The 26,598-nt window shown below is 44.4% G+C and overlaps 1 protein-coding gene and 1 non-coding gene across 2 annotated transcripts in view; both read left to right on the top strand.

Moving 5' to 3' along the window:
• The window catches only part of poglut3 (protein O-glucosyltransferase 3), a 38,761-nt gene extending 12,518 nt beyond the window's left edge, over window positions 1-26,243 (top strand). The window contains exons 5-8 of the mRNA XM_072476790.1: window positions 7,213-7,409; window positions 7,654-7,848; window positions 10,443-10,547; window positions 20,222-26,243. Of these exons, the coding sequence (XP_072332891.1) occupies window positions 7,213-7,409; window positions 7,654-7,848; window positions 10,443-10,547; window positions 20,222-20,347 (623 nt within the window). The 3' untranslated portion in view covers window positions 20,348-26,243. The remainder of the gene's footprint in view (window positions 1-7,212; window positions 7,410-7,653; window positions 7,849-10,442; window positions 10,548-20,221) is intronic.
• Window positions 9,129-9,202, top strand: trnai-aau (transfer RNA isoleucine (anticodon AAU)). Its single transcript has one exon. It is a non-coding gene; the product is annotated as a tRNA-Ile (tRNA).
• Window positions 26,244-26,598: the final 355 nt, after the last annotated feature.

Genomic DNA, 26,598 nt, shown 5'->3' with positions numbered 1-26,598 from the left:
AATTGAACATTCTTGAATTAAGTAAAGAAAAAATTCTAACTAATTCCGATTTTAATTTCTGACCCCCAATTTTAAGTTTCTTTCAGAATTTAAATGTTTTCTAAATAAGCCACCAGAATGTAACTCGACCAATGTATCCCTGTAATGTACATTTTGGCCCAGATTTTTCAGTTGGCACCGAATAAACACAAGCAGCCCTTGCCATTTGTTACATTTACAGTTGCCCACACAATTTGCCTTGCCTTTTAAACTGCTGATGCAGTTATCAGGTGGTCAGGAAAAGTGCAGAACCCTCTACAGCAGATCTAGGACCTTTACCCCTAACCAATCCAGTTGAAGAATCTTCACTGATATACTATCAATATCTAATTTAATGTACAAAAAGTGAAATAATGGAATATGGAAGAAAAAGTTTTTAAATTTCCAACACTAATTACAATCTGAAGCAATGAGGTTTAATGCTGGTAAAAGCAAATGTTCAGTGTCAGAGAGGTTTTATAGTAATTAAGAATTGTCCACTATTAAAAAAAATTAGTTGCGCTTATGTGGACAAACACTTTTTTTTTCCTGGTGTGTTTAGTGGGTGATCTAGTGGGTAAATATTGCAATTTCATACTCTTCATGTATTTGAATGTCAAGTGTCTTGGTGCAATACCGTTAAAGCTTTTGGAAGAGCATGGCAATTCTGACCGCAATGTCCTGATTTCCGCATTTAAGTATGCATGTGGTTGCCAGACACTGCTAACCTTTTTCCTCCTTAATAAAGTTGAGCATGCTTTGCCTCGCCACTATTTCCACTGCAGAATCTGGACGTTAGTTTAAAATTAGGCAGGACAAGTCTGAATGGATGTATGAACAGTTCCTTCAGCCACGAGCCGTATAACTTATCACATCACATAACTTGCCAATTAATGGTAAGTTAGTGGCTTGTAAGATTTCCGACCTTTTACTGTCATATTAGAAGCACTTCCTGTATTTGGACGGCACAGTGGCACATTGGTTAGCATTGCTGCCTTATGGCGCCGAGGACCCGGCTTCGATCCTGGCCCCAGGTCACTGTCCGTGTGGAGTTTGCACATTCTCCCTGTGTCTGCGTGGGTCTCACCCCCACAACCCAAAGATATACAGGTTAGGTGGATGAGCCATGCTAAATTGCCCATTAATTGGGGGGAAAAAAGAATTGGGTACTCAAAGTTTATATTTAAAAAAAGAAGTACTTCCTGTAGAACAGAAGAAAAAGGGGCAGGATTCTCTGACCCCCCCCCACCCCCACCCCCGGGCCGGGTCGGAGAATCGCCGGGGGGCGGTGTGAATCCCGCCCCGGCGTTGGGGTTTTGGCGAGGGCGGGAATCGCAGCGCGCAGGTCGGCGGCCACTGGCAGAAGCCCCCCCCGGCGATTCTCTGCCCCGCGATGGGCCAAGCGGCCGCCCGTTTTCGGCCAGTCCCACTGGCGTAAATCAAACCAGGTCTGTACCGGCAGGACCTGGCTCTGCGGGCGACCTGCAGAGTCCTCGGGGGAGTGGGGGGGCGCAGGGGGATCTGGCTCCGGGGGGTGCCCCCACAGTGGCCTGGCCCGCGATCGGGGCCCACCGATCCGCGGGGGGGCCTGGGACGTGGGGGCACTCTTTCCCTCCGCGCCGGCTGCTGTCAACCTCCGCCATGGCCGGCGCGGAGAAGAACCCCCCTGCGCATGCGCTAGGATGACGCCAGCACACGCTGGCACTCCGGCGCATGCGGCAACTCGTGCTGGCCAGCGGAGGCCCTCGGGCGCCAAGCCATTCCGCGCTGGCTGGCACAGCGCCAACCCCACCGGCGCCGGCCTAGCCCCTGAAGGCGCGGAGGATTCCGCACCTTCCAGACGGCCCGACAACAGAGTAGTTCACACTCCTCGGCGCCGTTACGGCCCGCCCCACCGGGTAGAGGAGAATCCCGCCCAAGGTCTTTGAAGCAATATATTTGAATTAAAGCACATTCTTAAAAACGCAACCATTCCTCATCTCTTGTTACTCTAATTTTTGCAAGCTTCTCTGGCTCTCTAGCTCCCAGCCACCTTAAAAACCATCTCAAAATGCAAATCTTCAATCAAGCTCTTGTTTGTCCCTTCTAACTCTTGCATTAGGGGAACTTATTCAATGTAACATTTATTAGGTTGCAGGTGACACTTGTATATCCTGAGTTACTGTTGGAGAGCAACAACAACAACTTATATTTATATATCGCCTTTAACCTAATAAAATGTTCCAAGGCACTTTATGTGAGCAATATAAAACAGAGTATAACACAGAGCCAGATACGGAGATATAAGGTAGATGACCAAAATCTTGGTCAAATATGTATGTTTTGAAGAGTGTCTTTAAAGAGGAACGTGCGATACAGAGTTGTAGGGAAGCAATTCCAGACCTTAGTACTACAGCCACCAATGGTGGTGAGATTAAAACTAAGGATGCTCAGAGACATCAGAATTAGATGAGTATAGATATCTCAGGAATGTGGGCCCGGAGGAGATTACCAAACTAGGAAGGGACAGATCATGGGGGGATTAGAAAACAAGGATAAGGATTTTAAAATCGAAAAGTTGCTTGACCAGGACCCAGTGTGCGTCACAAGCACAGTGCTAACAGGACAACAGGGCTTAGTATGAGTTAGGACACAAAGCTTTGGATGACTTCACGTTAACCTGGTATAGAATGTGGATACCAGCCAGGAGCGCTTTGGAATAATCAAGTCTGACCATTAATCAGAACTTCAGTCTAGCTGAGGCAGGTGCGAAGTCAGGAGATGTTATGGAAATGGAAATAATTTGCCCTAGCTATAGTGCAAATATGTGTGCAGGAGATCATCTTGGGGGTCAAGCCTGCTGCCTAGGTTGTGAACAGGCTATTTTAATCTTAGACTATTACCAAGGAGAGCGATGGAGTAATTAGCGAGGGAACAGAGTATGGAAGAAACAGTGGGCAGATTGATCATGCCCCCATTTCAAAAATTGGTTAAAAGCTCACCGACATAAGGAAACCTCTGCCATGCAGCAATAACATGCTGTAGGTGACCTTAAGCACCTGAGACTGGAACTGACCCTGAGTCGGAGGAGGTCCTCACCCATGAGAGCAAGCAGTGTTAGCAGTCCCGGCAGTGCCAGAATGGCAAGCAGGCACCAGGAAGCAGAGGATCCCGGATTAAGGTAAGTCATGGGCTTTTAGGGCAGAAAGGAATTTGGGAGAGTAGGGAGGAAGGTGAAGGGGGTGGAGGGCAGGTTTTGGAAGCAAAGAGAGGGAGGATATCATTCTGGGGAGTGGAGGGGGGGGGGGGGGGCGGTGGTGCTACCCTGATGTACACAGGCACGTACCCGAATGACGTACCACCCCCTGCCTTTTCAATAAATTATTTTTTAAAAAACAGCTGCCCACACCTGCTGTTTTATGGCATGGGCAGTGAAATATTTGAGTCAAGTTCAATTGCCTGTTCATGGTTTTTTTAAAACTAGAATCGGCAGCCTACCCACCTACAGTATTATGAGGACAGACCAGGGGTGGGAGGGAAGGCAGTGGGCTGGTCAGTTGTCCTATTTTACGTGCCCCTCCCCACTGAAAACATGTCTTGTCAAGGGGATCATTAAATCCAGCCCAATGGCTTCAGTGTTCCCAATATATAATTGGAAGAAATCTTTCCTCATGCATTACTGCATGCCAGGAAAGCGGTTTGATAGTTTAGCAACACTGCAGGAGTCAACGGAGATGGTGGTGAGGTAGAGCTTGGTGTCGCCAGTGTACATGTGAAAAATCATGTGCTTTTGAGTGATGTTGTTGAGGGCAGAACGTAGATGAGAAATAGGAGGGGGCCAGGGTAGGGTCCTTTGATAACTCTGTAGGATCAAGAAGAGAAGCCATTGTATATGACACTAGGTAAGAATGGAGCTAGGTGAGAGCAATTCCACCCAGCTGGGCAACAGCAGAGAGGTGTTGGAAAAGGATGGCGTGGTTAACTGTGTAAAAGGCTACAAACATGTCAAGAAGGATGAGGTAAGAAAGTTTACATTTGTCACAACCACAAAGGGTGTCATTTGTAACTTTGATAAGAGCTGTTTAGTACTGTCTTGAGGGTGGAAACGTGAGGGATTCAAACACGGAGTTTTTGGAAAGATGGGCACGGATTTGGATGGTGACAATATGGTCAAGGCCTTTGCAAAACAATGGGTTCTTGGAGATAGGGTGACAGTTTGGGATGCTACGGTTAAGGATTTCCTTTTTGCATGGAGGGGCATTGACAAATCTAAAAATGAGTGAGAGGACTTCCGGTGGCGGCCATGGAGTGAGCAGGCCATGGAGTGAGCGAGCGTACATTTGGTGGCTCCCAATCAAGGTGGTATTTTTCAGTCCTTTCCCAGTCTTGAGGGGTGAAGATTTGGATGGAAAGAACTGCAGGAGAACCTGAAGAAGGTGTAGCTCCTCTGGTGTGGCTGGTGGATGGATCCATGAACTAGGGGTGGGTCGAGAAGAAAGGATTTGATTTGATTTACTGTCACATGTACCGAAGTACAGTGAAAGGTATTTTTCTGCGGCCAAGGGAATGTACACAGTATGAACGTACACAGTATGTACATAGTAGACAAAAAAAGAATAATCAACAGCGTACATTGACAAATGGTACATCGACAAACTGATTGGTTACAGTGCAGAACAAAGGGCTAGACAAAGCAAATACATGAGCAAGAGCCGCATAGGGCGTTGTGAATAGTGTTCTTACAGGGAACAGATCAGTCCAAGGGAAAGTCGTTGAGTCTAGTAGCTGTGGGGAAGAAGCTGTTCCTATGTCTGGATGTGCGGGTCTTCAGACTTCTGTATCTTCTGCCTGATGGAAGGGTTTGGAAGAAGGTAAAGCCTGGGTGGGAGGGGTCTCTGATAATGCTGTCTGCCTTCCTGAAGCAGCAGGAGGTGTAGACAGAATCAATGGGGAGGGTGGGAAGCTTGTGTGATGCGTTGGGCTGAGTTCACCACAGTCTGCAGTTTCTTGCGATCTTGGGCCGGGCAGTTACCATACCAGGCTGTGATGCAGCCGGATAGGATAAAAGCAAATTACTGCAGATACTGGAATCTGAAACCGAAGAGAAAATGCTGGAAAATCTCAGCAGGTCTGGCAGCATCTGTAGGGAGAGAAAAGAGCTAACATTTCGAGTCCAGATGACCCTTTGTCAAAGCTTGTCTTTACAACATTTAGAGAGAGGTGGTTTTCAGTACACCATGCAACCAAGTGATCTATCTCCCTTCTGTAGTCTTGTTGGAGCAGGAGAGTCTTTGTGCGCCACAGGCGGAGGGCAAAGGGCCTGTTCTGCCCGCCCAGTAGTCAACAGAGCAGCTGGTGGAATTTCTAAACGCTAAGTTCAGCCAGCAGAGGAAGGAGGCCCTGGAGGACCTGAACACTTTGGTGGAGCCGGTGAAAGCAGGTATTGAGAGAGTGGAGCGGAGGCTGGAGTCCGAGGGTCAGGTGATCCAGAAGGTGGAGGAACTGGTGGGGGAGCATGAGGAGCAGTTGGCCTCGTTGGTGGCTGAGGTGGGGATGATGTGGGAGACTCCGAAGAGGCTGAAGGAGAAGGTGGAGGATCTGGAGAACCACTCCAGAAGGCAAAATTTGAGGTTCGCGGGGATGCCCGAAGGCAATAAAGGCGCGGAGGCCAGCACGTACGTGGCCAAAATGTTGGGGCAGTTGATGGGGGAGGGGGCTTTAGACCGGCCCCTGGAGTCGACCGAATGCACAGGGCGCTGATGCGGAGACCGCAGGCGGGCGAGCCGCCGAGGGTGATGGTGCAGTTGCACTGCTTTCTGGACAAGGAGAAGATTCTTTGATGGGCGAGGCAGACAAAGAAGTGCACCTGGGAAGGGAACAAGCTGCGTGTGTATCAAGACCTGGGTGCAGAGCTGGTGAAGTGGAGGGCTGGGTTCAATCAGGACAAGGCTGCCCCCTTCAAGAAAGGGGTGAAGTTTAACAGTGAGCCCAGTGGTGGTGTCGACCTTGAGGGTGTGGGGGCAATGGAGGCAGCATTTGGGACTGGAGGGCGCCTCGGTGTGGACACCGATCTGTGATAATCATAGGATTTCACCGGGGGGGCTGGATGCATGTTTTGGGGGTGGCAGCAGGCAGAGATTGAGTGAGTTCGGTGACCTGTTTATGGGGGTAGTTTCGCTAAATTGGAGGACCTGGAGGAAGAGGAAGAGCTGTCCAGGGGGAACGGTTTCAGGTACCTGCTGGTTCAGACAAGTTGTTATCGAAGGAGGGGAGGGGAAGGTGTGGGAAGTTAATAAAGAGTTGATGGATTGGGAGGGGGCCCTGGTGGGGATATAAAGCTGAAGTGGAAGGAGGAGCTGGGAGGAGAGGTGGAGGCCGGATCGTAGGCTGGGGCTTTGTGGAGGGTGAATGCGTCCTCGTCGTATACGAGGCTAAGCCTCATTCAGTTTAAGGTAATTCGCAGAGCACATTTGACATTAACGCGGATTAGGTTTTTCAAGGTGGTAGAGGATAGGTGTGGGCGGTGCGTGGGGAGGCCTGCGAATCACGTTCTGGGCATGTCCGAAGCTAAAGGGGTTCTGGCAAGGGTTTGCGGACTTAATGTCCGAGGTCTTGGAGGTAAAGGTGGCCCCGGGTCCGGGGTAGCTATATTTGGGGTGTCGGAAGACCCGGGAGTCCAGGGGCCGATGTTTTGGCCTTTGCCTCCCGGATAGTCCGGAGACGGATCTCACTTGGATGAAGGTACTCGGAGCCGCCGAAAGCGGGGGTGTAGGTGAGTGACCTGGCAGAATTCCTGAGGCTGGAGAAGGTCAAGTTTGTCCTGAGGGGGTCGGTTGATGGGTTCGCTGAAAGGTGGAAGCCGTTCATTGACTTCTTTGAGGATTGAGGAGTCAGCAAAAGGGAAGGGGGGGTTGGAATAAGGGGTTTAAAATGGGGCCGGGAGGAGGGGCAAGAGTAGGGAGCGGAGGAGTGGGTGTTGGTTATTTATAATGTTGTATAATTTTTCTTCTGCTTTGGTTTGTCTTTTATGAAAATGCCTGAATAAAATATTTTATAAAAAATAAAAGTGAGAGAGAGAGGCAACATGTTAAGAGAGAGAACTGTTATCCATGTTGGTTGACATGGGAAGCAGATGGGGAAGTTCTAAGATTAAGAATCATTAACATACTGTATTTAAAATTGCTCAAATCATTTCTATTTATTACAAAATCCAAGGTCCTGCCTGGTGTAATAAAACAGAGCAAGCTTTTTGGAGAGGCAGGGATAGTCGCGAAGAGAGGCTGAAACTAGTGAGGATTTCCAGAAACAATCCTGAGGTGTTGGATGCAGGAATAACTGCCTATTTCTTCTTTCGTGAAGAAGAGAAAGAACTTGGAAAGGCGCCGTTGATCAGTTTCTTTGACTTCTTTAAGGTATGATTCGATGGGCAAATTAAACCATTATTTTAAAATCTCGTGTTATTTTAATTTCCAAATATTTTGAATTATATTAAGTGACCTTGTAATTATTGAAATTTAATTTTGGATATTTTTTCCTCATTATTACTATTGAAAAAAATATGCCTTTTTAGAACAATTTTTGTGGATGCAATTTTTAAAAATATTGATGCGAACTTTTTTTTATTGAGATGAGATGTGTTTCTGAACATTTTTCCAGTATAAATACCAAGTGAATGTGGATGGTACTGTGGCAGCTTACAGGTTCCCGTACCTTATGTTGGGTGACAGCCTTGTATTGAAGCAGGATTCTAAATATTATGAGCACTTCTACAGATCTCTGAAGCCATGGAAACACTATATTCCGCTGAAAAGAGATATGAGTGATGTTATTGAGAGGATTAAATGGGTGAAGGTAAGTAAGTGAGTTGTGATGCTATTAGATTTTACTGTGTAGAATTTCCCCAAAGGCTCAATGGGTAAATGTGTATCACTGAACCATACAGATTCTTGATCAGATTCTGATTTATGCTGAGTTAGTCTCTCTTTGAGGGCCAGTTTTCTCAATTGGCTGGGTGGCTTGCGTGTGGTTCAGATTGTTGCCAATGGCATGGGCTCGATTCCCATTCTAGTTGAGGTAGACTCTGGGATCCCTCCTTGCCCCTGCCCCTGAGAATGGAAGGTAATGGCAAACCACCACTGACATAAAAAAACTGCTTAGAAAAACAGCTCCGGATAAAGCATCACCAGACAGACCCATGGAAGGATCTGTTCTCAGATACAGCACATGTGAAGGAAGAAAATATTTCTTCAGTATAGGTGCTACAATAAACCTTGACTTAATAGGCTGAAAAGAGAATAAAATAGCCACAGTTCCTGCTCCTGATTTCTACATAGTGATTAAGTACATCAAAATCTACTTTTGCTATTGAATCGTGTCTTAATATGCATTTGGTTACCTAGAACCCATCACACCAGAACCTGTATTAGCCCCTTGAGAAAAGGAGAATCTTGAGGACAAAGTGGAAGGGGAACTGGGATCACTGCTGACTTTGTGATTGGCTAATTTAATTGTAGGGGTCAAGTTTGGAATCTCCAGTTGTTTAAGCTTTAGTGCTGTTTACCCATTGAGCCATGGGAAGGGCTCCTGTCATTTAATCTGAAGTTCACTACACTTGCCACACTAATTATTACCATTTGCTGTTTAATTTCAACTTTAAAAACTGTAGAAATGTATAGGGTGGGAAAAGATGCAAAATTAGTATTTAGTTATGTGACTTAATATAACATGCAACAAAATAAAGTAAATTGTGCACAATGTAACAGCAGCAGAATATGTGTAGTACTTCTCAAAACTAGCTACAACTAACATAATAGTGAACTATATATTTTAAAGCAACTTTAATCAAAATGTCAACACTTTTGATACCTAGATGTTTCTAGATTGGTTTTTCAAATCATTACCAAGAAAAGTATCTAGATTTTATAAACCTTTCTTTAGACAGCTCAAAAGACTTGGATCAAGAAAGCCTTTTCTGAAGTGAAGGTGCCCTTTTTAAGTCAAATTAATTATAGAATTCTACAGTGCAGAAGGAAGCCATTCGGCCCATTGAGTCTGCACTGACCCTCTGAAAGACCACCGTATCACTCCCCTTCCCTATCCCGTAACTTTACAACAGCACCTAACTTGCACATGGCCCGTTAGCTCAGATGGTTAGAGCATGGTGCTAATAATGCCAAGGTCGCAGGTTCGATCCCCGTACTGGCCAACGATGCAAACCTGTCATGAGATCATCTTCATGCCTTATAAGTATTTTGGGGCAACATGGTAGCACAGTGGGTAGCACTGTTGCTTCAGAGCTCCAGGTTCCCAGGTTCGATTCCTGGCTTGGGTCACTGTCTGTGTGGAGTCTGCACATTCTCCTCGGGTCTGCGTGGGCTTCCACTGGGTGCTCCGGTTTCCTCCCACAAGTCCCAAAAGACGTGCTGTTAGGTAATTTGGACATTCTGAATTCTCCCTCTGTATACCTGAACAGGCGCCAGAATTTGGTGACATGGGGCTTGTCACAGTAACTTCATTGCAGTGTTAATGTAAGCCTACTTGTGACAATAAAGACTACTATTACTACTATTTTTAGACGCTAATGGTGAATTTAGCATGGCCAGTACACCTAAGTTGCACATCTTTGGACTGTGGGGGGAAACAGGAGCACCCGGAATAACCCACGCAAGCACTGGGGAATGTCCAAACTCCGCACAATCACCCAAGATCGGAATTGAATTCGGGTCCCTGGTGCTGTGAGGTAGTAATGCTAACCACTGTGCCACTCCTTGCTTCAGCATGAATCGTGTGTAATAATGGCTTGAGTTACTGTTAAGTTATTAAGTTCAATGCCTGTTAACATAAACATTTTGCAAAGCTTCCTCTTGGGATACATTGTTTTATTGATAACAGCTGCAAGTTATCTACCCATGAGACATATCTTAGGACAGTACTATATCATTCTGTCATATTGGCTAGACTTTAACTTAATTCTTAACCTTATTAGGTTTACTTATTAATTTGATGTGGAAAATGTGCAATAAATGAAGCAATCTGTGCCACAAGGGAGTGAAGCAGTTGGCCATTACGAGGCAACTTAACTTTCTATTGCAATTGTTGCTAGGAACATGTGTGATTTCTTCTTTCATAATTAAAATAACAGTATGTTTGTGGAATAGTTGAATCTTCTTTTTGTAAAGCTTTATTTTCCATCTTTTAAAATCAATTTTGGCAATACAGTATATTAGAAAAGTACATAGAATGCTTGTAACACATTTACAAAATGAATACACAACAGTTAAAAGCAGTAATCTTGTTCGTCATGGATACAATACCAGTGCAAGATACTCATTAAAGGGTAATCTTTGTTTTATATTTGTAACAATGCAATGGCTAATAGAAGTTTCTGAATGGTGTGCTACATGCATCTTGCTAATATCTTTTTAATTTGCTTGCTCTTCTCTTAGGACAATGATGCTGAAGCTCAGAAAATTGCCAGATCAGGACAAGCTCTAGCTAGAGAGCTCCTGCAACCCTCAAGTCTTTACTGTTACTATTACATAGTTTTACAGGTTTGAGAGACTTAATAGATCCATTTATTAGGTTGCATAGTCCTGCAAGGCATTTTTGTGCTGAATTATCTAGGATGTGGTACTCTGATTCAACTGGATCAGTGGATGATAACATTAATGGAAGGAAACATTAGGGATAACCAGTCATCCTGGATGGATCCTTGATAATTTCTTTAAAAACACTTTTTGCATTTTTATATTGTTGCTCTTATTAGCCTTAGTTTATTACCTCTGATTACGTCACCTTTGCTTATGAGTCGCCAGGTATCTTTCTGATACCGCCACGTGGTTCAAGCTCGAGTTATGATTAATAAGTCAGCACACCGCTTAATAAGATTGAAATCAACGGTCATTTATTATATACAAGTAATGCTTACACAATAATGCTACTCTCTATATAGAAACCTACCACTACTGGCCAATACTTAACTTTAGGAAGGGCCCACCAGGTCAGGGAAACAAATGGCTTATCGAATCGGATCTGGCCCGCGGGATTCAAAAGGCTGATATGGGTTGATGGCTAGGAGTCTCTATCGGGTAGCGATCGCTGGAGTCAAACTTACGCTTTCTGGTCGATGTTCTTGCGAAGGTCGCGAGCAGGCGAAGAAGGGCGAGAGAGAGAGATCTGAACTTGGCCCCTCACTTTATAGGGTCCCGGGGCTTCCCGCCTCTCGGGGCGGCCCTTGACCCTGAGTCCCAAGTGATTGGACTTGTTCCCAATCACTGGGTTCGATATATCCAATAACGGGGCGATTCCTCGATCGGGGGGTGGTCGTTCACTTGTCTTTGTTTCGGCCACTGCAGGCGCCGACAGGTCTGGCCCGGCTTTCAATTGCTAATATGTTGCAATTGTTCCCAGGGATAGCCGATTAAACTGCAGATGTCTGGGTTGATGTGCTGCTAATAGTCTTGAGTATCGATCTGGGCCGACTTCCCCAGAGCCGAATACGCTATTCTGTCTGCAGCTGTCCGTTTGTGTCCTGTTGGCTGCTTTTCCCATCAGCCTTTTCGGTTAGCCGTTTTAAATCGGGTTTTGGCCAAATTAATAGGGAATCAGCCATTTTAGGTGGCTACAATATGTTCTAATATTTATAAACTTGGGGGTTCCTATGTGGAACCTTGTACATTCTTAAATTTGTCATTGAAATAGTCATGGAGTCGGATGAAATCAACAAAGGGAAAATCACTGGAATATGTGTGCATCTCTGTTTTAAAAAAAAATATTTTTATTCTCCTTTTTCACATTTTCTCCCAGATTTACACCCAACAATAATCAGTAACGAATGCAATGTCAATCCCCATATCAATAACAATGATCCCACCCTCCCACCAAACCCCCAAACATTAGCCCACATGTTAACATAAACAAATGCCAAAAAGGAAACCGGATTCACCCATAGCCACCATTAACACATACAGTCCCCCCTCCCAGCCCCCCCCCCCAAATGTTCGATGTAATCCAATTCTCGAAAGTGCATAATCAATAACGCCCATGAATTGTAGAACCCCTCCATCCTTCCCCTCTGTTCAAATTTGACCTTCTCGAGCGTCATGAATTCCAGCAGGTCCCCCCCGCCACGCCAGGGCACACGGTGGAAAGGTTGATCTCCACCCTAACACCTTCAGGTGATCAACGAGGCGAAGGCTACAACATCTGCCTCTGCACACGTTTCCAACTCCAGCTGGTCCGACACCCCGAATATGGCCTCCTGAGGGCCCGGGTCCAGTTTCACGTGCATCACTTTAGAGATTATCCTAAAAACGTCCTTCCAATAATCCTCCAGCTTTGGACAGGCCCAAAACATATGAACGTGGTTTGCGGCCCCCCCCCCCCCCCCCAACGTTCACACACATCTTCTACCCCCTTAAAGAGCCAGCTCATCCTTGCCCCTGTAAGGTGTGCTCTATACACTACCTTCAGCTGTATCAGCCCCAACCTCGCACACGAGGTGAAGGTGTTCACCCTCCGGAGCATCTCACACCAGAACCCCCCCTCCATACCCGCTCCTAACTCTTCCTCCCACTTTTCCTTGATACCTTCCAGCAGCGCCTTCTCCTCTTCCAAAATAGCCCCGTAAACCACCAATACTATCCCCTTCTCCATTCCCCTGTCTTCAGCACCTCCTCCAGCAATGTGGAAACCGGCTCTACTGGGAAGCTCTGTATCTCCTTTCTGGCAAAGTCTCAAATCTGCATGTATCTAAATATTTCCCCCCTGCTCCAGCCTATTCTTCACTCCCAGAACCTTCAATCCTACAAACCGACCCCCAAGAAACAAATCTTTTAGTGTCCTAACTCCTTTCTCCTCCCATTTCTGAAAATCTCCGTCCCACTTCCCTGGCTCAATTCTGTGGTTCCCCCGAATCGGCATTTCCCTTGACCCTGCCCCCAACCCGAAGTGTTGGCGAAACTGCCTCCAAATTCTCAACAAAGCTATTACTACCAGACTCCCTGAGTATCTCCCCGGGGCCGTCGGGATGGCGCTGTCGCTAGCACCTTCAATCCCGACCCTCTACACAAACTCTCCTCCATTCTGTCCCATTGGGAGTCAACCCCTCTGACCCAACTCCGTTCCTTCTTCACATTCACCGCCCAGTAATAATACATCAGGTTCGAAAGACCCAAACCCCCTGCCTGCCTTCCTCTCTGTAGTAGCACCTTTATAATTCTGGCCACCTTCCCTCCCCATATGAACGAGGTAATCATCCCTTCAATCTCTCTAAAAAATGTCTTTGGCAGGAAAATTGGCAGGCATTAGAAAATGAACAGGAATCGCGGCAGCACATTCATTTTAACCGCCTGTACCCGACCCGCCAGTGACAGAGGGAGACCATCCCACCTTGCCAGATCAGTGTGCATCTCAGTGTTATGTCCATTATGTCTTTTTTGAATTGCAAACTGTGGGGTTATTTTCTCTCTACCCAGCCTCTGCACAAAAATTAAAGACCTATTGATTATCTTTAAATTATACTAATTTCTACATACTAACAACTTTCCAATTTTCTCATTTGGTTGTGTAATGGTGAGGGAGATACGCTTTGGAATTTGTATGAATTTGCTCCATGTCTTGCGTTGGATTGACCTGGAAGCCAAGAGACGTCACTCTGTGCCGAGAAAGAGATAAAGATGTACTAACATGATCCACACTTGGTACATTTATACTTCCAGTGTCAAAGTGAAGCTTCTACTGAAGCTAAATAGATTCCAAATTGAAAAATAATCTATTATGACAAATTTATTTTGCCAGTAAGGAATATTGTTGCTAAAGGATGGGCAAATACTTTAAACTAGGATATTATTAAAGCAATGTTCCTCCTGCAGGATGTTTGAGGTGAGGGATGCAGTTAGTGTCCCTGCTGATTTTACCTGCAGGAAGTGCTGCCATCTCCAGCTCCTCCAAGACCGAGTTAGGGAACTGGAGCTGGAGTTGGAAGAACTTCGGATCATTCGGGAGGCAGAAGGGGTCATAGATAGCAGCTTCAGGGAATTAGTTACACCAAAGATTGGAGATAGGTGGGTAACTGTAAGAGGGACTGGGAAAAAGCAGTCAGTGCAGGGATCCCCTGCGGTCGTTCCCCCGAGAAACAAGTATACCGCTTTGGATACTTGTGGGGGGGGGGACTTACCAGGGGTAAGCCATGGGGTACGGACCTCTGGCACGGAGTCTGTCCCTGTTGCTCAGAAGCGAAGGGGGGAGAGGAGCAGAGCATTAGTAATTGGGGACTCTATAGTCAGGGGCACAGATAGGAGATTTTGTGGGTGCGTGAGAGACTCACGTTTGGTATGTTGCCTCCCAGGTGGAAGGGTACGTGATGTCTCGGATCGTGTTTTCCGGGTCCTTAGGGGGGAGGGGGAGCAGCCCCAAGTCGTGGTCCACATTGGCACTAACGACATAGATAGGAAAGGGGACAAGGATGTCAGGCAGGCTTTCAGGGAGCTAGGATGGAAGCTCAGAACTAGAACAAACAGAGTTGTTATCTCTGGGTTGTTGCCCGTGCCACGTGATAGTGAGATGAGGAATAGGGAGAGAGAGCATTTAAACACGTGGCTACAGGGATGGTGCAGGCGGGAGGGATTCAGATTTCTGGATAACTGGGGCTCTTTCTGGGGAAGATGGGACCTCTACAGACAGGATGGTCTACATCTGAACCTGAGGGGCACAAATATCCTGGGGGGGGGATTTGTTAGTGCTCTTTGGGGGGGTTTAAACTAATGCAGCAGGGGCATGGGAACCTGGATTGTAGTATTAGGGAAAGGGAGAATGAGAGTATAGAGGTCAGGAACACAGATTTGACGTCGCAGGAGGGGGCCAGTGTTCAGGTAGGTGGTTTGAAGTGTGTCTACTTCAATGCCAGGAGTATACGAAACAAGGTAGGGGAACTGGCAGCACGGGTTGGTACCTGGGACTTCGATGTTGTGGCCATTTCGGAGACATGGATAGAGCAGGGACAGGAATGGATGTTGCAGGTTCCGGGGTTTAGGTGTTTTAGTAAGCTCAGAGAAGGAGGCAAAAGAGGGGGAGGTGTGGCGCTGCTAGTCAAGAGCAGTATTACGGTGGCGGAGAGGATGCTAGATGGGGACTCATCTTCCGAGGTAGTATGGGCTGAAGTTAGAAACAGGAAAGGAGAGGTCACCCTGTTGGGAGTTTTTTATAGGCCTCCTAATAGTTCTAGGGATGTAGAGGAAAGGATGGCGAAGATGATTCTGGATAAGAGCGAAAGTAACAGGGTAGTTATTATGGGAGACTTTAACTTTCCAAATATTGACTGGAAAAGATATAGTTCGAGTACAATAGATGGGTCGTTTTTTGTACAGTGTGTGCAGGAGGGTTTCCTGAAACAATATGTTGACAGGCCAACAAGAGGCGAGGCCACGTTGGATTTGGTTTTGGGTAATGAACCAGGCCAGGTGTTGGATTTGGAGGTAGGAGAGCACTTTGGGGACAGTGACCACAATTCGGTGACGTTTACGTTAATGATGGAAAGGGATAAGTATACACCGCAGGGCAAGAGTTATAGCTGGGGGAAGGGCAATTATGATGCCATTAGACGTGACTTGGGGGGGATAAGGTGGAGAAGTAGGCTGCAAGTGTTGGGCACACTGGATAAGTGGGGCTTGTTCAAGGATCAGCTACTGCGTATTCTTGATAAGTATGTACCGGTCAGGCAGGGAGGAAGGTGTCGAGCGAGGGAACCGTGGTTTACCAAGGAAGTGGAATCTCTTGTTAAGAGGAAGAAGGAGGCCTATGTGAAGATGAGGTGTGAAGTTTCAGTTGGGGCGATGGATAGTTACAAGGTAGCGAGGAAGGATCTAAAGAGAGAGCTAAGACGAGCAAGGAGGGGACATGAGAAGTATTTGGCAGGAAGGATCAAGGAAAACCCATAAGCTTCCTATAGGTATGTCAGGAATAAGCGAATGACTAGGGAAAGAGTAGGACCAGTCAAGGACAGGGATGGGAAATTGTGTGTGGAGTCTGAAGAGATAGCGAGATACTAAACGAATATTTTTCGTCAGTATTCACTCAGGAAAAAGATAATGTTGTGGAGGAGAATGCTGAGCCCCAGGCTAATAGAATAGATGGCATTGAGGTACGTAGGGAAGAGGTGTTGGCAATTCTGGACAGGCTGAAACTAGATAAGTCCCCGGGACCTGATGGGATTTATCCTAGGATTCTCTGGGAGGCTAGGGAAGAGATTGCTGGACCTTTGGCTTTGATTTTTATGTCATCATTGGCTACAGGAATAGTGCCAGAGGACTGGAGGACAGCAAATGTGGTCCCTTTGTTCAAAAAGGGGAGCAGAGACAACCCCGGCAACTATAGACCGGTGAGCCTCACGTCTGTAGTGGGTAAAGTCTTGGAGGGGATTATAAGAGACAAGATTTATAATCATCTAGATAGGAATAATATGATCAGGGATAGTCAGCATGGCTTTGTGAAGGGTAGGTCATGCCTCACAAACCTTATTGAGTTCTTTGAGAAGGTGACTGAACAGGTAGATGAGGGTAGAGCAGTTGATGTGGTGTATATGGATTTCAGCAAAGCGTTTGATAAGGTTCCCCACGGTAGGCTATTGCAGAAAATACGGAGGCTGGGGATTGAGGGTGATTTAGAGATGTGGATCAGAAATTGGCTAGCTGAAAGAAGACAGAGGGTGGTGGTTGATGGGAAATGTTCAGAATGGAGTACAGTCACAAGTGGAGTACCACAAAGATCTGTTCTGGGGCCGTTGCTGTTTGTCATTTTTATCAATGACCTAGAGGAAGGCGCAGAAGGGTGGGTGAGTAAATTTGCAGACGATACTGAAATCGGTGGTGTTGTCGACAGTGTGGAAGGATGTAGCAGGTTACAGAGGGATATAGATAAGCTGCAGAGCTGGGCTGAGAGGTGGCAAATGGAGTTTAATGTAGAGAAGTGTGAGGTGATTCACTTTGGAAGGAATAACAGGAATGCGGAATATTTGGCTAATGGTAAAGTTCTTGAAAGTGTGGATGAGCAGAGCGATCTAGGTGTCCATGTACATAGATCCCTGAAAGTTGCCACCCAGGTTGATAGGGTTGTGAAGAAGGCCTATGGAGTGTTGGCCTTTATTGGTAGAGGGATTGAGTTCCGGAGTCGGGAGGTCATGTTGCAGCTGTACAGAACTCTGGTACGGCTGCATTTGGAGTATTGCGTACAGTTCTGGTCACCGCATTATAGGAAGGACGTGGAGGCTTTGGAGCGGGTGCAGAGGAGATTTACCAGGATGTTGCCTGGTATGGAGGGAAAATCTTATGAGGAAAGGCTGATGGACTTGAGGTTGTTTTCGTTGGAGAGAAGAAGGTTAAGAGGAGACTTAATAGAGGCATACAAAATGATCAGGGGGTTGGATAGGGTGGACAGTGAGAGCCTTCTCCCGCGGATGGAAATGGCTGGCACGAGGGGACATAACTTTAAACTGAGGGGTAATAGATATAGGACAGAGGTCAGAGGTAGGTTCTTTACGCAAAGAGTGAGGCCGTGGAATGCCCTACCTGCTACAGTAGTGAACTCGCCAACATTGAGGGCATTTAAAAGTTTATTGGATAAACATATGGATGATAATGGCATAGTGTAGGTTAGATGGCTTTTGTTTCGGTGCAACATCGTGGGCCGAAGGGCCTGTACTGCGCTGTATTGTTCTGTGTTCTATATAAAAGAAAATTATTGCGGATGCTGGAATCTGAAACCAAAGAGAAAATGCTGGAAACTCTCAACAGGTCTGGCAGCATCTGTAGGGAGAGAAAAGAGCTAATGTTTCGAATCCAGATGACCCTAGTCAAAGCATTCTTAAAGTACATTGTCAGACCAATGGCGAAAATTGCATATAAACAAGTTACTGTTAATACTCACGACTTGCCTTCTGCAAAAATTAGAGTTGTTAGACGTAGATTTGGTTGCTAAAATCTGTGGTGTTAATCGACATTCCTTTTGAAAAACTTTTGCATTTATTATCATGGTGGCAGAAATGGATGAGGTGTTTCTACATGATGAAAAAAGTCTTTATTTTATTTAGAGATAATTTGAGGAGTGAGTGATTTTATTGAGTGATTTTGTAAGTGGGTTCTTTGCTCTATTTTCCTTTTCTGTGTTCGCCCTGGTGGTGAACCAATGAGATGGACAAAACTGACAGATCAAACATAAAAGTTTTAAAAGAAAAGACTTAATTTCATAACCTTCAGTCCTTCCAGCAGCATGAAGAACCTTATGAAGTGTAATGTAGGAAGTGCAGCACCCAATTTGCACACAGACAAGGCCCCACAAACAGCAAATGTGTTTATGGCCAGATCATCTGTTCTGGTGATGTTGATTGTCCTGGTCAATGTTCATCCCTCAATGAGGAGAAATCTTTTGCTACTTGAAATTACACCGTGGAATCTTTTATGTCTATCTGAGAGAGCAGATTGTTTAACGAGTCATCCAAAAGACAGCAGCTGTGACAGCACCGCACTCCCTCAGTAATGCACTGGAATCTTTGTGCTCATGTTTCTGGAGTGGGAGGGTCTGATTCAGCGGCGAGACTGCTATCCACTGAGCCATGCTGGCACAGTAAAGAGAAGGTCGTTATACAGATTATTGTAATGATGCAGGAGTTCTCCTTGGATCATAAACTCTGTTTCCGGGCAGCATGGTGGCGCAGTGGTTAGCCTTGCTGCCTCACGGCGCCGAGGTCCCAGGTTCGATCCCGGCTCTGGGTCACTGTCCGTGTGGAGTTTGCACAGTCTCCCTGTGTTTGTGTGGGTTCCGCCCCCACAACCCAAAGATGTGCAGGGTAGGTGGATTGGCCATGCTAAATTGCCCCTTAATTGGAAAAAATAAATTGGGTACTCTAAAAAAAATTTTAAACTCAGTTTCCAAAGTCAATGATCACACAAAAAGCTGAGGTTCAGAAAAGCTGAAATTGCAGGACACTCAGCAGGTCAGACAGTCACAATGGCGGGAACAGCTACTTCAGTTGTGAGCCCAACATCAGAACGGGATGATAATTACAGATAACCATACTGAATGTTTTGAGCATCTTCTGTTTTTCTTCCAATTTTATTGCAATTTTTATTTCAAAATCTGATATTTTTGCAGGGGGAGGGGGAGGATGATTTTGTTTCTGAGCTGTGTGAATCCTGTACTGGGTTCACATTTAGCAAAAAACATATTTTTCTCCAAATGCTATGACATGAGATATAACTTTGCAAATAATGTTTTTTATTTGTATAAACTGCACTTTTAGATTGTTAATGGTGTAACTAATATTCTTTGAGCTAATAGGAAAATAAAAGAGAATGCACACCATTTAGCTTGTTTGATATGACATGGAAGTAGGATTCTTAATTGTTGCCAGTAAGGCTTTGGATTTACTGATTCCTAACCCCCATCCAATGATTAAGTTACTGTTTTGTGTAAGCATTAGGAAGTGGAGAGAGTAGTTCATTCCCTATGTTACCAAGTGCTTTCTAAAAAATTTTTTTAAATAAATTTAGATTACCCAATTCTTTTTTCCCAATTAAGGAGCAATATACCGCGGCCAATCCACCTACCTGCACATCTTTTTGGGTTGTGGAGGTGAGACCCACGCAGACATGGGGAGAATGTGCAAACTCCACACGGACTGAGACCCGGGGCCGGGATCGAACCTGAGTCCTTGTCTCCTTGGGGCAGCAGTGCTAACCACTGCACCACCGTGCTGCTCATCCTAAGTGTTGTTTTTAACTTGATTCTCTGTTTTTCATAGACTGCCAACCATTCAAATATTTGTTTGACAATGTTGACCAGTGGCCATTGTCATAGATTATGTTGTGCTTTCATCAGTGGTCTGTTTGATGTGCTGCAAAAAGTTAATATGTCAGATTGATCAAAATCACACTATCACTGCCCATCAGAAATTACCCTTTTTATCAACAAAATGATCAGAAATTACAATTCCAAAACTTGATGGAAATTGAAATAGGATAAGCTTTTTTTCCACTTGTAATAAATCCCTCCATTTAGAGTAGCACACCATTGATCCTGATTAATGTATTTGTATTGTCTTGTCACCACCTGTTATTAGAAAGTAATTAACCTTGCTGGATATTATCCTCTATTGGTTATGAATATTATAACTGCAATGTTGAACTGGTAGCAATTCTTCTAATTCAAATTCTTTTTCATTTTTACTGTTTAGGAGTATGCCAAAAGGCAGACTACTAAGCCAGAAATTCGAGAGGGAATGGAGCACGTTCTTCAGCCAACTGACAATGAATCCTTTTGTAACTGCAAGAGAAAGGCCGATATAAAGGAAGAACTTTAATTGTAATCAATGGCGATGCCTCTGTTAATTTTGTATACATTACTTGAAAAATCCCTTTTTCTTTCTTAGACTTTCTAGAAAGGGCCTGAATAGACACTTAGACATGTAATTTTCAGTAGCTATTATTCACCACCTCTAAACCTAATGCTGCTTTTGTGTATCATGTTAATTCTACCCTCATGGTGTCAAACTGCCAATATGAAATGTGAAATTAGAAGCTGAACTTGTAGCAGGAGTGATATGCTGAAGTCGGTAACTTGGAATTAGTTTGTAGTCGTTACTTGAAAATAGTTCAAGCTGTAATTTGCAATTCAAAACACAGCAAATGTATTTCATCTGGATTTATTTGTCAATAAGCATGATGCAAAGTGCTGTGTCTATCAGGGCTCACCTTACTTGATCCTAGAATCAGATTTGTATTTATTACGGAACAGTTTTCAAAACCAATTTACTTCAACATAGGCTTGCTGCATATATAGATATACTGGATTCTTTAAAACTTCTTTTGTAAAATACAATTCTAATATACTTTCACCAGATATGTTATATATTAAATAGTCATAACAATTGTGCTGAAACTTGCAAGAAATACCAAACTGTATGTTTGTAAAGTAACAATATCTGTAGTGTAAAGAACTGATTTGGGTATATAAGCATGAGTTATGATCCAACAGTTGGCGATATCTCTGATGCAATGTGGTTCATTTATTTCTCAAGTAGAAAGTTTAGATTCCAAACCATTCATCTTTTAGGGAAGGAAGAAATTAAGGATTTGGAGATCATATCGACTGAAAAATATCTTGACTATAAATGATTCATGACAAACTCATTCTATCTTTAAACAAGAGTGCTTGCTCTTGCATTCCTGGATTCACTGAGACTGATATTTGAACACTTGGCGTATCTAACATGTTCTGTAACCACATCCTGTCCTAAATAGTTAATATCGTAATTCCTCGCCATGTACCAAAAATGTGGAGAGATGAGCTATGCATCCCTTAGATCTTAAATGGGCACATAATGATTTGTTTATGTACAATAAATAACAACTAGTATAGTTACAGCTAGCAAGCTATCCAACAGGTAGCAGCAAATGGGACAACTCCATACCACAAGTCCTGAATTTTTAATGTCTTTTGTGGGGTCTGAGCATCACTATCAAGGCCAGTTTATTGCTTATTCTTAATTACCCTTTAGAAGATGGTGGTGAGCCACCTTCTTGAACCACTGCAGTATCTCCGGTGTAGGAAGGGAGTTCCAGGATTTTGACACAGCAACAGTGAAGAAACAGCAATAGAAACAGAGGAGATAGTTCAATTCTCTTGCTGGAGATGGTGATAGTGTAGTGCAAACTTTACTTGCCACTTAAAAATTGCAGTCTTAATATTATCAAGGCGTTTCTGCATATGGACACAGACTGCTTCAGTATCTGAGATTATTGAACACTACAATCACCAGCGAACATCCCCACTTCCAATCTTAAAGAATCAAGCCTTTGAACTGTGTTTGTGCTAAATTCTGTCTCTCACTGCCCAAGTTCTGAATTATGGTCATTAATGGGAAAATAAAGGGCAGCATGGTGGCGTTGTGGTTAGCACTTCTGCCTCACGGCGCCGAGGTCCCAGGTTCGATCCCGGCTCTGGGTCACTGTCCGTGTGGAGTTTGCACATTCTCCCCATGTCTGCGTGGGTATCACCCCACAACTCAAATATCTACAGGGTAGGTGAATTGGCCACACAAAATTGCCCCATAATTGAAAACAATTGTGTACTCTAAATTTATTTTAAGAAAGATTAATGGGAAAATAAAATGACTGGCTCCATGAAACTGCACTGCATGCTTGTGCAGTGTTCGAGACTGCAAACTTCCAGAGATAAATCAATGCAGTTACCTTTTACTGTCTACTCACAATGAGGACCAAAAGTTGTCAAATATTGGAAGCTAGAGTCTACAACCTGTCTGCATTGACTATAAGTACTAAATATTTTGATGGATTCCATCACTGTGTCAATATAAACTTGCCTTCAGAATCAGTTTTTATTAAGAAATATTTATACACTGCTTTTTGTAGTTGTGGTTTGTGCACTTGATGCTTTTAGAGTACCTAAAACTGTAAATTTGTATTTTCATTGTGCAGTTAAATAGGGACACTGCAGGACAACTTTGATGCAACTTGCATTTTATATCATAACTTTTTAAAATAGCTAAATATACTAAGGAGATAGGCAAAGATCAACCAGAAGGAATAAAGAGCTGAGAACATGATGGAAGATAGAAGTTTTGAGGGAGTTTTGGAAGATGGAGCAGAGGTGTGACAAAGTGAAGGTTCTTGCAAGAGAATTCCAGAGTGCGAGATTATAGTTTTATAGTCCGAGTATGGGTTGGATTTCAGGAGCAATGTCTGGTGAGAGCAAATCACGTGAGTTTGGTTTTGCATGTGAAAATAATTTTTAAACTCATGACTATAAATGTCATAATAGTTGTCTCTGAGGTACAGACGAGGTAAAGGAGATGATTGCATTTGATAAAGTGCCACATAGTCAGCAAAGTTAGAGCTTAAGAAATATAAGGGATGGTAGCTGAACGGATATGATATTGGCTGAGCAACAGGAAATTGAGATTAGTATTGAATGGTTTTCAGACTGGTAGAAGGTAGAGAGTCCATGTTGGGACCCTGTTTTTCTTGATATATATTTATGACCTAAACTTGAATGTGCAGGACACAATTTTAAAATTTGCAAATGATACAAAACTTGGAAGTATTGTGAGGTCTGGGTTGGATAGTGATGGACTTCGAGAGGACATAACCAGGTGGGTGGACAGATTAAGCAATGCAGAGAAATATGAAGCAATAGGTTTTGGGATCAGGAATTAGGAGAGACAATATAAAATAGTGTGTTCTGGAACAGAGACACCTGGGAATATAATTGCACAAATCATTGAAGGTGACAGTTGAAAATACATATAGAATCCTGGGTTTTATAAATACTTAAAGAGGCATTAGGTGGAATGTAATGCTGCTCCTGGGAGTGGGACATGAGATGAGGACATGTAATTGTATGGGAGGCAAAATATAAGCATCCCAACAATTGGATGAAAGTCATGAATTAAATTGGTAGCAGATTGTGGCTTCTGATGACAAGTGGTGGGAACTTATTTTTAATGGATTAGCATGTCATGCATACTCATTAAGACACATGGTCACCAGATTAAGGGCAGCACGGTAGCACAAGTGGATAGCACTGTGGCTTCACAGCGCCAGGGTCCCAGGTTCGATTCCCCGCTGGGTAACTGCGGAGTTTGCACGTTTTCCTCGTGGCTGCGTGGGTTTCCTCCGGGTGCTCCAGTTTCCTCCCACAGTCCAAAGATGTGCAGGTTAGGTGGATTGGCCATGCTAAATTGCACTTAAGTGTCCCAAAAAAAGGTTGGGAGGGGTTATTAGATTACGGGGATAGGGTGGAAGTGAGGACTTAAGTGGGTCGGTGCAGACTCGATGGGCTGAATGGTCTGCACTGTACTGTGTATTAAATTGTACCTTTGCGATTAAGTGAGCAACAACCATGAAACACGACTTTAGATTCATAGCTGGCTAGACAGTGTGCAGAAGGTGAGGTAGCCTTCATTGGGAATTTTGAGTGAGTGAAAATTGCTTCTCTTGCATGAGGAACTTTCTTGGACCTGGGCTTGCCTGTTGCACTAAACCTGAATGGTGACTGTACATGGATGTCAGGTGGTGGATGTCAAGGATCCAAATGTGGCAGGTTGGAAAGGGGTAGAGCCAACTTCAGGCACTAAAGTTCTCTAGCTGGCTTGTGGGGAGTGGATGCTTGTCTGAGGTGCTGTGCATGAAGCAGCCAGGCATTGTGACCCCGTGAGGAAACTGCAGGGTTGGTGACTTCCTGTCCACCGTGCTGCAAAATTGGCTGGGCATTAATCTTCTGAACGCATAATTGGCTGGTTGCCACATGATTCAGTGTGGCCAGACATCCTGCTTCCGAGTGGATGTCCTGCACACTTCTGGTAATGTCATTGAGAGTTGCCGTTGCTGTGAAACACCGCCTATAGAGTACAAAGGTAAGGAAGCTTTGATGAACCTTTACAAAACACTGGTTCAGCCTCAACTGGAATATTGTGCGTATTTCTGGGTGCAACGTTTTAGTAAAGCTATAGAGAAGGTGCAGAAAAGATTTCCGAGAATGGTTCCAGGGTTGAGGGACTTCAGTTATGTGGAGAAGTTGGAGTTGATAGAGAAGAGAAGGTCGAGCGGAGATTTGATAAAGGTGTGCACAATTGTTGACTGAACAAAAGTAAATAGAAATGATTCTCAGTGAGGTAGGTTCGAGAACCAGTGGACACTGATACAAGGTGATTGGCAAAATAATCAATGATGTTATGAGGACAACCTTTATACAGTGAGTGGTTAGGATCTGAAATGCATTGCTTGAGAATGTGGCAGAGATTGATGGCTTTCAAAAGGGAATTGGATGATCATGTGAAGAGAAAATCTAGAGATGGGGATGAAGCTGGGGAGTGGAATCAGCTGATTTGCTCTTGTAGCAAAGTGACATAGGCATGACAGACTGAATAGTTCTTTAGTGCTTTATAATCATCTATGATTCCATAAATCTGGAGATAATTGCAATGAGCAGGTGCATACGCTGTTTTTTTAACAATAGAGATACTATTGTTGAAAGCGTTATAAGATGTAAATGTTACAGGGAGTAAACGTTAACACATGTAACTTGCCAAGGTTTTAGCATCATCGCCCACATCTGTGACCTTTACCACCTAGAAGACCAAGGGTGGCGAGTGAATGGAAACTCCACCAAGCAGCCACTCCTAAGTCAGCCCAGCCTGCAAGGAAATGTGCTCAGATGGTGAACAGAACAGGGGTGACACAGTGATTAGCACTGCTGCCTCACAGCGCCAGGGGCCCATGTTCAATTCCGGCCTTGGGTGACTGGAGTGTGCACGTTCTCCCTGTGTCTGTAGGTTTCCACTGAGTTTCCTCCCACAGTCCAAAAATGTGCAGGTTAGGTGGGGTGCTTATTCGGAGGGTCAGTGCAAACATAATGGGCCGAATGGCCTCCTGTACTGTAGGGATTCTTTAACTTCCATCCTGACTTGGAAGTATGTCACTGTTGCTGTGTCATTCCTGGATCAAATTCCGTATATAACGGCATCATGAGAACATCTTCACCGCATAGACTGCAACTGTTCACAAAGGTAGTTTACCATTTTCTTAAGAGCAAGTCGGGATGGGCAATAAATGCCCACAGCCAATAAATGAATGCATACAAAGTTAACAAATCCAAGAATTCCTTTTTTTTTAAAAGATGAAGATCATTCACTTTATTAAAATTTAGAGTAGGCAATTTTTTTCCCCAATTAAGGGACAATTTAACATGGCTAATCCACCTTTCAGGCACATCTTTAGACACAGGGAGAATGTGCAAACTCCACATGGACAGTGACCCTGGGCCGGGATTGAACTTGGGTCCTCGTTGCCGTGAGGTAGCCGTGCCGCCCGAAATCCAGGAATTCCAAACACCACTCAGGAATTAGATAGTAAAGAATAATGTTTTAGTGTGGTAGACACAACAGACTGAATGGCTGCCTTTTGTAGTGTAATTTGTAGGAAGGCATTTTTAAAAAAAAGCTTATTCATGGGATATTGCCATTATTGATGAAGTTGGTATTTATTGCCTACCCATAAGTGCCAAGAAATGATTGCCTTGAATTCTTACCATCAGTATGGTGAAGGTACTTCCAGAATGCTTTTATTCTTTGTAGCAGTTTGATGCAAATGGATGGCTTGCTATGTAACTTAATATTGTAACTATGAATCAGCCATATTCTGGAGGGCATTAATAAAACAGTTGGGTTTTTACGATAATCTGGTAGCTTCATTGTTTCTCTTCCCGCACCTAGTGATGCACAAGGCAGACTTTCGTTTGTTCCCATAGTGAGGTGTTTCCTGGAACAGGTTGCTAGCCTGTCATCAGAGGCTTATAGGTTGAGAGGTGTCACTCCGTATCAATCATGGCTGACCAGGAGTCTTTCCTGCTCTTGCTGCCTGTCATTGTTATGATGGAAGGATTTTGCAGGTTGATATTCAACCTGTTGGTCGCATTATGAACAGGTTGATGGCATTATTTGGCCATCAGGTCCTGAGCTGGATTGTGAACCCAGAGCTTCTAACTTGGAGGAAGTGACACCACCCACTATACCACCTTTGGCAGCTTCATGGT

Source organism: Scyliorhinus torazame, chromosome 15 (assembly GCF_047496885.1).
Source record: "Scyliorhinus torazame isolate Kashiwa2021f chromosome 15, sScyTor2.1, whole genome shotgun sequence".
Taxonomy (NCBI): domain Eukaryota; kingdom Metazoa; phylum Chordata; class Chondrichthyes; order Carcharhiniformes; family Scyliorhinidae; genus Scyliorhinus; species Scyliorhinus torazame.
This window is presented reverse-complemented; position numbering and strand designations above follow the sequence as displayed.